This window comes from Globicephala melas, chromosome 12 (genome assembly GCF_963455315.2).
Source record: "Globicephala melas chromosome 12, mGloMel1.2, whole genome shotgun sequence".
Lineage (NCBI taxonomy): Eukaryota > Metazoa > Chordata > Mammalia > Artiodactyla > Delphinidae > Globicephala > Globicephala melas.
This window is the reverse complement of record NC_083325.1, coordinates 31,343,016-31,360,219: the sequence shown is the minus strand read 5'-3', so window position 1 is coordinate 31,360,219 and position 17,204 is coordinate 31,343,016. Positions and strand designations below refer to the sequence as shown.

The 17,204-nt window shown below is 40.0% G+C and overlaps 1 protein-coding gene across 1 annotated transcript in view; it reads right to left on the bottom strand.

Moving 5' to 3' along the window:
• GFPT1 (glutamine--fructose-6-phosphate transaminase 1) overlaps positions 1–8,553 on the bottom strand; it is a 69,286-nt gene extending 60,733 nt beyond the window's left edge. Inside the window, exon 1 of the mRNA XM_030877440.2 lies at positions 8,383–8,553. Coding sequence (XP_030733300.1) covers positions 8,383–8,389 — 7 coding nt within the window. The 5' untranslated portion in view covers positions 8,390–8,553. The remainder of the gene's footprint in view (positions 1–8,382) is intronic.
• Between the last annotated feature and the right edge of the window lie 8,651 nt (positions 8,554–17,204).

The window sequence follows — 17,204 nt, the reverse complement described above, 5'->3', positions numbered from 1 at the left end:
AGGAAGCCTACACAACTCCCTGATCCAACCTTAGCCAGTGGGGGACAGACACCAAAAACAACGGGAACTACGAACCTGAAGCCTGTGAAGAGGAGACCCCAAACACAGTAAGATAAGCAAAATGAGAAGACAGAAAAACACACAGCAGATGAAGGAGCAAGATAAAAACCCACCAGACCTAACAAATGAAGAGGAAATAGGCAGTCTACCTGAAAAAGAATTCAGAATAATGATAGTAAACATGATCCAAAATCCTGGAAAAAGAGATAAAGCAAGAAACATTAAACAAGGACCTAGAAGAACTAAAGATGAAACAAGCAACGATGAACAACACAATAAATGAAATTAAAAATACTCTAGATGGGATCAATAGCAGAATAACTGAGGCAGAAGAACGGATAAGTGACCTGGAAGATAAAATAGTGGAAATAACTACTGCAGAGAAGAATAAAGAAAAAAGAATGAAAAGAACTGAGGACAGTCTCAGAGACCTCTGGGACAACATTAAACGCACCAACATTAGAATTCTAGGGGGCCCAGAAGAAGAGAAAAAGAAAGGGACTGAGAAAATATTTGAAGAAATTATAGTTGAAAACTTTCCTAATATGGGAAAGGAAATAGTTAATCAAGTCCAGGAAGCACAGAGAGTCCCATACAGGATAAATCCAAGGAGAAACATGCGAAGACACATATTAATCAAACTATCAAAAATTAAATACAAAAAAACCATATTAAAAGCAGCAAGGGAAAAGAAACAAATAACACACACGGGAATCCCCATAAGGTTAACAGCTGATCTTTCAGCAGAAACTCTTCAAGCCAGAAGGGACTGGCATATGTCTATATTTAAAGTGATGAAGGAGAAAAACCTGCAACCAAGATTACTCTACCCAGCAAGGATATCATTCAGATTTGATGGAGAAATTAAAGCCTTTACAGACAAGCAAAAGCTGACAGAGTTCAACACCACCAAACCAGCTTTACAACAACTGCTAAAGGAACTTCTCTAGGCAAAAAAAAAAAAAGAGAAGGAAAAGACCTACAATAACAAACCCAAAACAATTTAGAAAATGGGAATAGGAGCATACATATCGATAATTACCTTAAATGTAAACGGACTAAATGCTCCCACCAAAAGACACAGATTGGCTGAATGGATACAAAAACAAGACCCATATATTTGCTGTCTACAAGAGACCCACTTCAGACCTAGAGACACATACAGACTGAAAGTAAGGGGATGGAAAAATATATTTCATGCAAATGGAAACCAAAAGAAAGCTGGAGTAGCCATTCTCATATCAGACAAAATAGACTTTAAAATAAAGACTATCAGAAGAGACAAAGAAGAACACTACATAATAATCAAGGGATCGATCCAAGGAGAAGATATAACAATTGTAAATATTTATGCACCCAACATAGGAGCACCTCAATACATAAGGCAAATACTAACAGCCATAAAAGGGGAAATCGACAGTAACACATTCATAGTAGGGGACTTTAACACCCCACTTTCACCAATGGACAGATGATCCAAAATGAAAATAAATAAGCAATCACAAGCTTTAAATGATACATTAAACAAGATGGACTTAATTGATATTTATAGGACATTCCATCCAAAAACAACAGAATACACATTCTTCTCAAGTGCTCATGGAACATTCTCCAGGATAGATCATATCTTGGGTCACAAATCAAGCCTTGGTAAATTTAAGAAAATTGAAATTTTATCAAGTATCTTTTCCGACCACAATGCTATGAGACTAGATATCAATTACAGGAAAAGATCTGTAAAAACTACAAACACATGGAGGCTAAACAATACACTACTTAATAACGAAGTGATCACTGAAGAAATCAAACAGGAAATTTAAAAATATCTAGAAACAAATGACAATGGAGACACGATGACCCAAAATCTATGGGATGCAGCAAAAGCAGTTCTAAGAGGGAAGTTTATAGCAATACAATTCTACCTTAAGAAACAGGAAACATCTCGAATAAACAACCTAACCTTGCACCTAAAGCAATTAGAGAAAGAAGAACAAAAAAACCCCAAAGTTAGCAGAAGGAAAGAAATCATAAAGATCAGATCAGAAATAAATGAAAAAGAAATGAAGGAAACGATAGCAAAGATCAATAAAACTAAAAGCTGGTTCTTTGAGAAGATAAACAAAATTGATAAACCATTAGCCAGACTCATCAAGAAAAAAAGGGAGAAGACTCAAATCAATAGAATTAGAAATGAAAAAGGAGAAGTAACAACTGACACTGCAGAAATACAAAAGATCATGAGCGATTACTACAAGCAACTCTATGCCAATAAAATGGACAACCTGGAAGAAATGGACAAATTCTTAGAAATGTACAACCTGCCAAGACTGAATCAGGAAGAAATAGAAAATATGAACAGACCAGTCACAAGCACTGAAATTGAAACTGTGATTAAAAATCTTCCAACAAACAAAAGCCCAGGACCAGATGGCTTCACAGGCGAATTCTATCAAACATTTAGAGGAGAGCTAACACCTATCCTTCTCAAACTCTTCCAGAGTATAGCAGAGGGAGGAACACTCCCAAACTCATTCTATGAGGCCACCATCTCCCTGATACCAAAACCAGACAAGGATGTCACAAAGAAAGAAAACTACAGGCCAATATCACTGATGAACATAGACGCAAAAATCCTCAACAAAATACTAGCAAACAGAATCCAACAGCACATTAAACGGATCATACATCATGATCAAGTGGGGTTTATTCCAGGAATGCAAGGATTCTTCAATATACGCAAATCAATCAACGTGATACACCATATTAACAAATTGAAGGAGAAAAACCATATGATCATCTCAATAGATGCAGAGAAAGCTTTCGACAAAATTCAACGCCAAATTATGATAAAAACCCTGCAGAAAGTAGGCATAGAGGGAACTTTCCTCAACATAATAAAGGCCATATATGACAAACCCACAGACAACATCATCCTCAATGGTGAAAAACTGAAAGCATTTCCACTAAGATCAGGAACAAGACAAGGTTGCCCACTCTCATCATTCTTATTCAAAATAGTTTTAGAAGTTTTAGCCGCAGCAATCAGAGAAGAAAAGGAAATAAAAGGAATCCAAATTGGAAAAGAAGAAATAAAGCTGTCACTGTTTGCAAATGACATGATACTATACATAGAGAATCCTAAAGATGCTACCAGAAAACTACTACAGCTAATCAATGAATTTGGTAAAGTAGCAGGATACAAAATTAATGCACAGAAATCTCTGGCATTCCTATACACTAATGATGAAAAATCTGAATGTGAAATTAAGGGAACACTCCCATTTACCATTGCAACAAAAAGAATAAAATATCTAGGAATAAACCTACCTAAGGAGACAAAAGACCTGTATGCAGAAAATTATAAGACACTGATGAAAGAAACTAAAGATGATACAAATAGATGGAGAGACAGACCATATTCTTGGATTGGAAGAATCAACATTGTGAAAATGACTCTACTATCCAAAGCAATCTACAGATTCAATGCAATCCCTATCAAACTACCACTGGCGTTTTTCACGGACCTAGAACCAAAAATTTCACAATTTGTATGGAAACACAAAAGACCCCGAATAGCCAAAGCAATCTTGAGAACGAAAAACAGAGCTAGAGGAATCAGGCTCCCTGACTTCAGACTATACTACAAAGCTAAAGCAATCAAAACAGTATGGTACTGGCACAAAAACAGAAAGATAGCTCAATGGAACAGGATAGAAAGCCCAGAGATAAACCCACGCACATATGGTCACCTTATCTTTGATAAAGGAGGCAGGAATGTACAGTGGAGAAAGGACAGCCTCTTCAATAAGTGGTGCTGGGAAAATTGGACAGGTACATGTAAAAGTATGAGATTAGAACACTCCCTAACACCATACACAAAAATAAGCTCAAAATGGATTAAAGACCTAAATGTAAGGCCAGAAACTATCAAACTCTTAGAGGAAAACATAGGCAGAACACTCTACGACATAAATCACAGCAAGATCCTCTTTGACCCACCTCCTAGAGAAATGGAAATAAAAGCAAAAATAAACAAATGGGACCTAATGAAACTTCAAAGCTTTTGCACAGCAAAGGAAACCATAAACAAGACCAAAAGACAACCCTCAAAATGGGAGAAAATATTTGCAAATGAAGCAACTGACAAAGGATTAATCTCCAAAATTTACAAGCAGCTCAATAACAAAAAAACAACCCAATCCAAAAATGGGCAGAAGACCTAAATAGACATTTCTCCAAAGAAGATATACAGACTGCCAACAAACACATGAAAGAATGCTCAACATCACTAATCATTAGTGAAATGCAAATCAAAACTACAATGAGATATCATCTCACACTGGTCAGAATGGCCATCATCAAAAAATCTAGAAACAATAAATGCTGGAGAGTGTGTGGAGAAAAGGGAACCCTCCAGCACTGTTGGTGGGAATGTGAATTGGTACAGCCACTATGGAAAACAGTATGGAGGTTCCTTAAAAAACTACAAATAGAACTACCATATGACCCAGCAATCCCACTGCTGGGCATATACCCTGAGAAAACCATAATTCAAAAAGAGTCATGTACCAAAATGTTCACTGCAGCTCTATTTACAATAGCCAGGACATGGAAGCAACCTAAGTGTCCATCAACAGATGAATAGATAAAAATGTGGCACATATATACAATGGAATATTACTCAGCCATAAAAAAACAAAATTGAGTTATTTGTAGTGAGGTGGATGGACCTAGAGTCCGTCATACAGAGTGAGGTAAGTCAGAAAGAGAAAGACAAATACCATACGCTAACACATATATATGGAATCTAAGAAAAAAAAAATGGTACTGATGAACCTAGTTGCAGGGCAGGAATAAAGATGTAGACATAGAGAATGGACTTGAGGACACGGGGTGGGAGGGGGAAGCTGGGGCGAAGTGAGAGTAGCACCGACAGATATACACTACGGAATGTAAAATAATTAGCTAGTGGGAAGCCGCAGCATAGCACAGGGAGATCAGCTCGGTGCTTTGCGATGACCTAGAGGGGTTGGATAGGGAGGGTGGGAGGGAGGCTCAAGAGAAAGTGGATATGAGGACATATGTATGCATATGGCTGATTCACTTTGGTGTACAACAGAAACTAACACAGTATTGTGACGCAATTATACTCCAATAAAGATTGAAAACAAAAACAAAAACTCTTTCCCACCTTCTACTGCTCATTACCAGGACCTATTAACTTTCCCCTTTCCAGGGAACACAACTGAGGAAATGCTCATTAAGCGATAATTCTTTCCTTTCACAACTACTTTATACCCAGTATGATTTCTAAGAATATGTTAACACTAGTAGTTTTATGATTTATCCTAGAAGCCAGTCTTAGCATCCCTCAACCAGCCCCAAAGCTATTACACAGTATAATTACAAAAAAAATCTTAAGGATTCATTTCAGGATATTTTTTAATTGCAGCTCTCTTACTGTTTTTAAGTATTATCTCATTTACAAAAATATCATTTATATACACCATTGGACCAGAAGGGTATAATCCTACATTTATAAAAAAAACAGCAAAATCTGTTAAGAGCTGTGCGTAACTTAAGTGAATTGACACTCTCTCACTGAAGCCAAAGGTAAAACAGATTAAAAAGGACAAAGTATTCCAAAGAACCAAGAATAAGAGGAAGACAAAATAAATTTTAAAAATAGATACACTATTTTTCTCTGGAAGATTCATAATGCTTACTAGCATATTAAAAGTTCCAAAAAGTCCTGCAATTAAAAAAAAAGCCAGGTCAACACTGTTCAGTCTGTGGCTTCTCAAATTTATTTGACCATAAAATCTTTTTTTTCCCCTCAGTAAGATATTAACATCCCGATACAACCTGATAAATATAATAACAGTTTTAACAGTATCTCTGATTGGAAAAAGCTATCAAAAAGAATTGTTAGTCCTCATTCTTCTGCTTCAACACTCTGCAATGTTGAAACGAAATCTTTTAGAAAAACTTGAACCAGCAGCAGGTAATCAGAAAGTAAATCTCTAAATTTTCCCATCTAATCTCATTCCTACTCAATTTCTCTGCCTAGAAATTTTATGTCAATAATTAAGATGTGGGAGGAAAATAAGGACAAATCTTTGTCTTCTTAACAGTTAACTTTCAGAATTTACGTTGAAGAGGAAAGAAATTCTGAACCCTATTCCTGGAATCATGTAAAACTGGTCCAGGTTAAAAGCAGGACCTTAGAAATGCCTCAAATACTAGTTCTTTTTTTTTTTTTTTTTAACGTCTTTATTGGCGTATAATTGCTTTACAATGGTGTGTTAGTTTCTGCTTTATAACAACGTGAATCAGTTACACATATACATATATTCCCATAACTAGTTCTTTATTTCTTGTTTATCACCTGTTTCCTCAGCAGCATAACATGGTGGAATGGGGATGATGACTCTGTGAAAACGCCTAACAACTAATCACCACCCTGAAAGCCTCACCATTATCTGAACCTTTTCTAAACCAGATCTGATTTTTTCTTTTATAGTACTGTACTTTGACTTCTGTTTTTCCTGGAACAAGATAAAGAAATGATCTGCAACCAGAAAGCCAGGTACTTGACTAGGTGCACACCTCATCATTCAGTAACAGTTAATTACCAAACAAGCACACTGGGGATTGCAAATTCATTACCTCACAGCTCCAAACTAAATTATGTCTTTTGCAAAACCACTCTACTACCTAGACACTGCAAAAGTGTAACTGATTCTAAAGCCAGCTCTACCACTAATAATTTCAGCAAGCTATTTATAATTGTTTCTGTGTGCTTTTTTTTCAATCTACTCTAAATTTAAACTTGCTCTTCATTTCAGAAGCTGAAATTAACATAAAGTTAAATGCAGGAAAAATAGACACTAATGAGTACAAGCTACTCCTGCTCAGTTCCTCTTGCAAAAGGCTACAAAGAATGTTTCCCAGGTAGCTTCAATTCTATTACAATCATACTTCCCTTAAAAAAAAGTGTTCTTGGGACTTCCCTGGTGGCACAGTGGTTAAGAATCCACCTGCTAATGCAGGGGACAGGGGTTCAAGCCCTGGTCCGGGAAGATCCCACATGCCTCGGAGCAACTAAGTCCGTCTGTCACAACTACTGAGCCTGCGCTCTAGAGCCCGCGAGCCACAACTACTGAGCCCGCGTGCTGCAACTACTGAAGCCCGAGTGCTGCAATTACTGAAGCCCGCGCGCCTAGAGCCTGTGCTCGTCAACAAGAGAAGCCTCACCGCAATGAGAAGCCCGCGCACCACAACGAAGAGTAGCCCCCAGTCGCCTCAACTAAAGAAAGCCCGCGCTCAGCAACAAAGACCCAACACAGCCAAAAATAAATAAATTAAATAAATAAAATTTTTTTAAAAAGTGTTCTTTCTTCCAGGGGTAAGGTCAGTTGTAAATTTCAATAAGGAAGGTAAGAATTCAATTCTTTTTACTGACAATAGCCAAGTTAATACGAATTTTAGAGCATATCAGTCATTTTAGATATAATTCTGACAATTATAACTTTAACTCACACTTTTATCTAATTATTAAAACGACTAAGTCTCAAAACATGGACTAAAAGGGCCTAACTTTATGTTTTAACTGTTCTAGGTAAAACATTCATTAAATGTAGACCAATATTTCTCATACGTAAGTGTTTCAAATGGGTGCACATGCAAGTAATAAATGATGTACGATCTCTCTCCACGGTCACTTCCAGGCCCATTCACCAAGGCATTGATTAGCAATGGCTTCTGTTGAGATGGGGGGAGGCAGGAAGTAAGATCATATGAAATGTCATTGTCGTAGCTCTAGCTATAGTTCTATTTTCTGCTGGGCGTGCCCGAAAGAAAGCAACTAAAATTAAATATTTTTTAAAAGGTAAATCCTGGAAGAATGCGAGATAAATTCAAGTGACCTCACCTGATGTTCCACAGGTTGCCTCCCTCACCTGCTGGACTCTTTTGAAGTCACTCCCCTCCACCCCTCAGTTCCCTCAGCCCTCGCTCCTTTTCCAACTCAGACAGTGCTCTTCGCTCCTGGTTCCCTTCTTGGCGCAAAGCCTCCTTCGGCCCCCCCAGATCCCTTCTAGGGCCCGCCCTCCTCTCAGGTGCCGTCCTAGGTCCCCGTTCCAGCTCCCAGAGGCCGGCCCCCGCCCCCAGCACCCGCAGGCACCGCGGGACACCCCCGCCCAACACCCTGACTTCGCACCCGCCACACTCCCGCTCCCGCCGGTTCCACCGGCCTCAGCGACGTCCGCACCGCACCCCAGCACCGCCCCGCAACACGCCCCCCGCCCGCGGCCCCCTTACCGCACATGATGTAGGAGGCACGGCCTGCAAGGCAAGCGGCGAGCGGCTGGCGAGTTCGAGAGAGCACACAAGCCTTTTGGGCGGTCAGCGGGCTTGGGGGCCAGGGGGTCGCCAACACGACTCCCTCACGGATGCCACGGCCGAGGCAATGAAACCCGTCCCGTCCTCCCGGGCTTGCCAGCAACTGCTGCTGGGCCCCGCCCCCCGGCGCACACCGCGCCGCCGCCGCCACCGCCCGCAGGTCCCATTGGGCCGCGTCCGCGCCGCTCAAGCGCAGGTCCCACCTCCCCGCACAGCCCCGCCCCTCACCGCCCCAGAGCCCACGCAGGCGCTGGCCTGCCGGCGGCTGAGACGTGGCACCGGCTCGCGGCCGCATCCGCTTGAGGTTCCTGGAGCCGCCCGACCACCGGGCGCGCAGCGGGAGGCACTGCCCTGCGGGAGGGAAAGAACTGGGAGGCTGGCAGGGAACGATGGAGAGATTAGCAAAGAGGACGGTATTGTTACCAAAGCAAATAGCGTTGGGGCACGCGCCTAAAGCAGTCCAAGGCCCCAAGCTCCGGCGCCCCACCAAGCGGGGAGAGAGGAGGAAGAAAGAAGGATACCTGATCCTAGGGGACAAACAAAGTCAGGGTGGAAAGAGGACATAAGCTTGTAAAAAAATTGGAAAGAATTGAGTGAGATGAGGGAAGAGAGGTACCAATCAGGTCTGGCCAGTCTTTCTGGTGACAGCGATTCAGTTCCCGACTTTAGCTCTAAGTCAGATTCTTGGCCTCGAAAGCCTTCCGCTCCCCATTCCCACCCCCATCCACTGCCTCCATAACCCCCAGTTTTTTACAGAGGGGGAGTGGGTCGAATGTAAGGCTCAACTATCCAACACTAGGCGCCTGGGCTTAAGAAACGCTGCTGGCCCATACTTCTGATGGCCCACGTCTCAGACAGTAGGGAATTGCCTGGATTTGACAGCCTTCCATTGGACTCATGAACTATTAATCCTATGAATTAATGCACAAGTCCTGCCAAGAGAGACTTAATCAGAGAGAGATGATGTTTCTGAAAATTTATTACCTGAGCATTTGCTTTAATATTTAAATGCTATTTTTAGTCAAATGTAGATGGTTATTATAACGCTATTAATGGCCCAAGACTAGAATCAAATAAAAACTTGCCTGACGTACAGAACATTGCATGGTCTTCTGATCCCAGATGTCTGGTCTTACCTCACACTACTGCTCTCTTCCTACTCCACCTTTCAGCCGTTTACACTCTAACAACCCTGAACAGGTAGTTTCCCAACAGGTCCAACGTTCTCAAATCTTTTGCACATATTGGTTACTCTTTGGGGAATCCCCACCCCATCTCTGCTTAAATGCTACTTCTTGGGGAAAACCCTTTTGGTCTTCCCCCAGAGAGGCTGGAGGACAGTCATTAACCTCTCATTCTTTGAGCTGCCTCCTTTAAAGCAATATGCTTCAATATTTTATGATTTTTTAATATGTTTCCCTACAAAGCTAAGTTTCTTGAGAGTAGAACAAGTCTTTGCATACCCAACACCTGGTAGAGTTTTCTAGCACAAAGTAAGGGATCAAAAATGTTTTTGAAGGAGTGAAAAAAGTCATATGTTCTTAGCAGAATTGACTTTCTATGGCTGGTTATCTGATCAAATGAGCAAAGGGCTTTCCAGCTTTTCTTAGAGGGAAAAAGATGCCCTTTTAGCATGTGTTCGGAAAAGATGAAAACGCTAATTCAAAAAGATACATGCACCCCAATGTTCAAAGCAGCACTATTTACAATAGCCAAAGCATGGAAGCAACCTAAATGTCCACCGACAGATACATGGATAAAGAAGATGTGGTATATACATATACAATGGTATACTACTCAGCCATAAAAAGGAATGACATAAGGCCATTTGCAGCAACATGGATGGTCCTATAGATTATCAAACTAAGTGAAGTCAGACAAAGACAAATATCACTTATATGTGGAATCTAAAAAAATGATATAAATGAGCTTATTTACAAAACAGAAATAGACTCACAGACATAGAAAACAGCCTATGGTTACCAAAGGGGAAATGGGGGGAGGGATAAATTAGGATTTGAGAATTAACATATACATACTACTATATATAAAATAGATAACCAACAAGGACCTACTGTATGGCACAGGGAAGTATATTCAATAACTTGTAATAACCTATAATAGAAAAGAATCTGAAAAAGAATATATATAGGGCTTCCCTGGTGGCGCAGAGGTTGAAAGTCCACCTGCCAATGCAAGGGACATGGGTTCGTGCCCCGGTCCAGGAAGATCCCACATGCCGTGGAGCGGCTGGGCCCGTGAGCCATGGCCGCTGAGCCTGCACGTCCGGAGCCTGTGCTCTGTAATGGGAGAGGCCACAACAGTGAGAGTCCCACGTACCGCAAAAAAAAAAAAAAAAGAATATATATATATATATATATATATAACTGAATATACATATAAAACTGAATCACTTTGCTGTACACCTGAAACTAACACAACATTGTAAACCAACTATACATCAATAAAAAGTTGTTTGTTTTCAAAAAAACAAGAGAAAGAAAAAGATGCCCTTTTATAAGTGTCCTGAAAGAAAGGAAAATGTCACATTTAACTAATGAAAGTACTCACCTGCAAGCCCTTTAATATTTCAGGCCCTTAAACAGGTTCCTAAATTACCCAGAGCAAAGTTAAAAACCAGTGAATTGTTTGTTACTAGACAACACATTTTTTAATTCAAGAGGCAAAAAAAAAGTCTCTGTGCGTGTATGTGTTAGCCTCAGAACCCTCATCTAAGAGGTTCTGGTAGAACCTTAGTGATATTGCCAAGAAGTGAAGGTATGATTCCAAAGTTTGAACAATACTTTTGTGCATCACCGGAAAACTTGTTGATGGAACAAAGAAAATGTTAGTGGTATCACCAAAGTGCTTATGCTCAAACTATAATAATCTATGAACCCTTACTTTCCTCTTCTGCTTTCTACTCCATCATGACTATCAATTTGTCTTGTCCACCTCCATTCTACAGCTGTTTCGGAAGGTGCTTATGCACCAGTTTCAAGGAAGAAACTTTGAAGGTCAATATTTTCCCAGCCCAAGCTTGAACAACCTCACCAACCCACTGCAACAAAGAGCCTTTGTAAACATGTGCCAATCAAGACACTGATACGGAAGAACTTTGTCTGACCTCCATCTATACATAGCTTTGCTTTAGCTGGACCTTTGGGGATAAGGGCTGGAGGAGAAGAAAATAAATGTCCTATGAAGGAAAGGAGACATCTGGGTCTGATTCAAACATCCAAGGAAATGGAAAAGATTTTCTCTCCTGAACAAAAGTTCTGAACTAATAATAATAATAATAATAATAATGATGATGGTAACGGGGTGTAATTCATTGTCTTTTTATGTAAGTCCATTTCCCTGTTCACGGGATTAGTCCTGTTGAATATGATGGTTCTCAGCCTTCTCCCTGCCATGCAGCCTGAAGGCCATCAGGGATTCCATTGCCATTGCTAAAGAAATGAAGAACCATAATTGAAATAGCTTTATAAGATTTTTAAATGCCCCCATATTTGTGATTTTTGTTATCCCTTATCTGGATTACAATAATAAGTATTGATAGCAATAAAATTATTAAAAAGGCCTCGGTACAAACTTCCAGTTATAAAATAAATAAGTCCTGGGGACGTAATGTACAGGATGGTGACTATAATTAATGATACTGTATTGTATATTTGAAAGTTGCTAAGAGAGTAGATCTTAAAAGTTCTCCTCACTATGTGTGGTGATGGATGTTAACTAGACTTAGTGTGGTGATCATTTCGCAATATATACATCAATCATGCTGTACATCTGAAACTAATATAATGTTATATGTCAATTATCTCATTTTAATATACATACATTTTATCTCATATATCTCTCATAATACACATACATATCTCATTTTAATATACATACATACATACATCTCATTTTAATTATACATACATTTTAAAAGCCCTGTGCATTACAAGAATAGGGGAAGCAGGGGCATATATATCCCACATCTTATGGAGTTATATGGAGAAGTGTACTTCAGTGGACAGAGAAGATGTCAAAGGAAAAAGAAGTAGGTTGAGCCACGAAGGCCTTTGAGAAGGAAGCAATGAACAGGAGAAGGCACCAGTCAGGGCCTCAGAAAGACCCCTTAAGTAAACCCCTTTGATTCCACCACTACCCCAGTTCATCCTAGACACTTTCACACCAGAGTGATTTTTCAAAAACACAGATCAGATCCTGTTTCTCCCTGCTTCCAATTCAGTGGGTATCCTTCACCTGAAGGATTAAGTCCAGACTCCTATGCACACACCCTTGGTAATTCAGATCTCACTCCTGTCGGTTTTATCAGCATCATCTCCCATCACTGTATTCAAGCATTTAACAGTCTAGCTATACTTTAACCTATTGGCAGTTCCCTAAAGAAGAATCCTATCTTACACTTTGCATCTGTGTATTTGCCCTTTTTAAAAGGAAGCATTAAGAAGGGAATCAAATGTTAAATAGTTAGGGCTTGACTATAGAGGACTAGTCACTCACAAAATAGGATTATAAGGGAACCAGAAAGTTCCCTCGTGCAAAATTACCTCCACTCCTTCCCTATCACATTGCCTAAACTCCACCTGTACATATATATTTAAGGCAGAACAGCTCTCCCTCCCCAAGGAGATCTACATTAAGTCACTATCATCTATTACACTTTAGAGTGTAACTATGAGATTATTTTCATTTGGATACCAGGTGTGAAAAAGTCACTGAGGAAATGCAAGCTTTGATGGGGATAAAATAAAGATAATTCTGAAATTAGAAGGAAGGCAGACCTGGACAGATTACCTTGGTTGATGACACTAGGCAAGAAAGGGACAATATAAGGGCATGTGGAACTAAGTATGGTAACGCCAGAGAAAGGAGGCCAAATTATGGGAGCAGGAATCAGGAATAAGTTGGTGCTGAAGGCAAACTTTCCCCACTGTGAGGGCTGATTTTATGGGTCAATTTGGCTGCACTAGAGTGCCCAGATATTTGGTCAAATATTATATTCTGGATGTTTCTGTGAGGATGCTTTCAGATGAGGTTAACATTTAAATCAGTGGACTCAGTAAAGCACAATGAGCTCCATTACGTGGATGGGCCTCATCTAGTCAACTAAAAGTCTGAATAGAACAAAAGACTGACCTCCCCAGAGCTGGAAGGAATTCCCCAGCCAAACTGGACTTGGACTGCAACGTCAGCTCTTCCCTGTCTCCACCCTGACAGCCCATCCTGCAGATTTTGGACTTGGTAGCCTCCATGATTGCATGAGCCAATTCCTTAAAATGAATTTCTCGCTCCCTCTCTCCCCCCTACTAGTTGTTTCTCTAGAAAGCCTGACTAACACATCCATCGAAGGGTGATCTTATTGACTTCCTCAACGTGAATATATGTATTTATTTTAAATTTCTAGAGGATAGAGCTTTCAATGACAAATAATAGAAAGTTACTCAAACTAGCTGAAGAGGGGGATTTATTGGCTAATGTAATTGGAAAGGACAGAGATACAAACAGCTTCAGATACATCTATATCCAGGCACACAAAAAATGTTGTCAGAACTCTCTTTGATTCTCTCTCTGACCTCATGGACAGGGTAAAGACCCTAAAACAGCTCTGGAATCACATCTTTACAGCTTGCAGTCCAAGGGGAGAGAGGCTATTCCTCCGTCCTCACTTTTTATATTTAGGCAAGGATTCTGATGGGTCTAGTGAGTCGTATGCCCCACTCTGGTGGCAAAGGTAGGACACGGTGATTGGACAGTTCCACCAGAGCCACATAGAGTCAGGAACAGGTAGAAGTTCTTCAAAGGAAAGGGCTAAAAGAATGAAGGGACACCAAGAAAACACTAACAAAAGATGTTCCTCAGGCTTGAGAACAAAGGGTGCTGACTCCAACTAGAATTAATACATTCCCCAATACTCGCCTCCAGGGTGGCTCCAAATTTCCCCAGTAGGCAGAACCTGGGGCAGAGTTTTCTACCTCTGCTAGAAAGAAACTCATTCTACTGCCAAGAAATTGTCAACAAATTGGAAACCATGAGATTAACTGGTCCTATCTACTATTTCTATCCTGTAGGATGTGATCAGAGCCAAAATAGAGGTGGACCATTCAGGGAGCTGCCTAGAGTTGAAAGATGACTCCAAATGTAAGGAGACAGAAGAATACTGTTTTCTAGAGTTTCTTTCAAAAGTCGATTCTGCAGACTGCAAGCACCCTGTGGAATTATTATTGATAACTCTAATGTGGAGAAGCAGAGTATAAGGCTAGGGTTTCCCAAAGGGATGATGTAAATTCCCACTGGACTGGAGAGCAGCCAGCTTCATATTCCTGCATGAAAAAAATGTACACATATGCACACAGATGTGTACAAATGTACACATTTGGCCCATGATGGTCTGAAGCAAGTAAAAGATGGTCCACTAGGAAGCAGCACCTATGAAGACAAGGAATGCTTTTCCCTTTCCTGAGGTAGGAATACTCGGGAAAAGTACGAGGGTTCAATTCCCTAATGGCAATGTGCACAGGCTCTGCACCCAGAATGTCAGGGTCCATGTTCCTGGCTTTTCCACTTAATTTCTATGGCAATGGAATATGTACTTCTCCTCTCTGTGCCTCATGGGGACAATAATAGTTACCCATCTCATAGGATTAAATGACTTCATAAATATAAGGTGCTGAGAACAGGGTCATAGTGAATGCTCAATGAAAGTCTATTCTTATATATTTTGCTCCTTATCATTCTGTATTAGGGCTTGGTGGGGCTCATGGCAGGCACCCCAAAATATGCCTCAATGTCATATTATTTTGAATTAAAGTTACTTAAGAAATGGCTGATACAAGAGGGACTCTGACCCTCCTGTCTCCCTGAAAGCAGGAAATAAATCTTCCATGTGACAGGTGCCCTCCCTGTACTGGGAGATATAGGAAGACATCCTTATCACCAGAGATAGGGAATTCAGGCCAAAAGACTACCTAAACAAACCTTGTTATTTCCTTCCTAACTCACTACCCAAGTCCAAACTGTTTAAATTCCTTACTAATTAGCACCCAAACCTAAATTTCTTTGTTCTGTCAATTCCTCTCAAATTAATTTTGTCTAAAAATATAAAAGCTAATGCTTTGGCCACTTCTTGGGTCCCGTTACTATGAGACCTCTGTGTGCAAGAATTAAAATTTGTTTCTTTTTCTCCTGTTAATCTATTTTGTGTCAATTTTATTGTTAGTCCAGTCACAAGAACTCAAAAGGGGTAGAGGGGGAAATTACCCACTCCTTGACAGGCTTCACCCTAATTTTGTTTAGTAAAAAACCCTCCAGGTGCTTTGGCCAATAATCTCAGTTTCAAATACACATTGAAATGTCCCATAGTGTTTTTTTGTTTGTTTTTTTAATTTCTATTGTTTAAGACAACCAGTTTTTGTTTTTGTTTTTTTAGTTTATTTATTTTGCCTGCGCTGGGTCTTCGTTGCGGCACGTGGGTTTCTCTACTTGTGGCACGCGGGCTTAGTTGTGTTATGTGGAATCTTATTTCCCTGACCAGGGGTCGAACCCGGGCCCCCTGTGTTGGGAGCGTGGAGTCTTAACTACTGGCCCACCAGGGAAGTTCCAACAAGCTCCCTTTTGTAGAAAATCTTTCCAATAACTTGGCCTCTCTTGTTCTGTGACTTCCTCTTCCAGTAACTAAATCCCCCACTCACCTCAGCCACTTATTTCGTGGCCAGACCCAAGACTTGTCATTAACTGCATCTCCTCCACAATCTCAATTTCCTGTAGCTTCAGCAAGTTAATGTGCCTACCTTACGCAGTAATTCCCATAGTCTAACCTGAATTCATCTATAACGGCTCAGGAAACAAATTCTCCAACCGCAATACCTGGTTCTGTGAACCAAAAGAAGAAAAATTAAAACTTCTCTTCCCAGCACTCACAACTGCTGGAGTTCTTTCTGTTTCCATCCCTATTTTAATCTCAGTACTTTTGGGGAACAGAATTCCAAAGATGCAATGTACCTATCTTTCCTTTCCTGATATTGTCTGTGAACTGTTGACTCTGAATTCCTATAGAAAAACGAGAAGCATAATTTGCTACTTGGGCTATCTGAAAAAGCTGTACACATATGGTAGAAAGATAACTGTCCAAATTTTTGGCATGGTACAGATTATAGATCTCTGAGTCAGGAGAAGCCAGTAGAAGGACCAAGCAGTTTCACATTTTTTTTTCAGACAGATTTTGTATCATAAGGTAAAGCCTGAGCATACTATGGCAGTTTTTCTCAATTCAGCCTGCTCTGTCCTGTAATCAAGGGAAATTTTGTCTACATTCCAGAACTTGGTTCTTCATCAGTTTTCAGCATTATGATTTTTCTTTTTTCTTTTTGGTCTTTCAGTGGGAAGTTATGTGATACTACATTGGGGGCTACTAGGCAGATACCATTTTAAAACTAAAAATTGTTTAGTGTTTTTTTTTTAACAAGGTAAAAATTCAGTAAACATAGTTTCAAACATCTCATAAAAAGCTAAGCCATTTTAGAATATCTTAAAAAGATTCTCCCTATTTACTTCTGTATTAAAAAAGTAAATAAATTAGATTGGGGGGGATGTATTTTAAACTGCTTCACACATTATGCAAAGAAGGAACCATGAGAAATGAAGAACAAAAATAAAAATATCCCTGGATAAAATCCACGTGTACAGAAGATGACTCAGGATGTTATAAATAACTCATATGAGGTAAA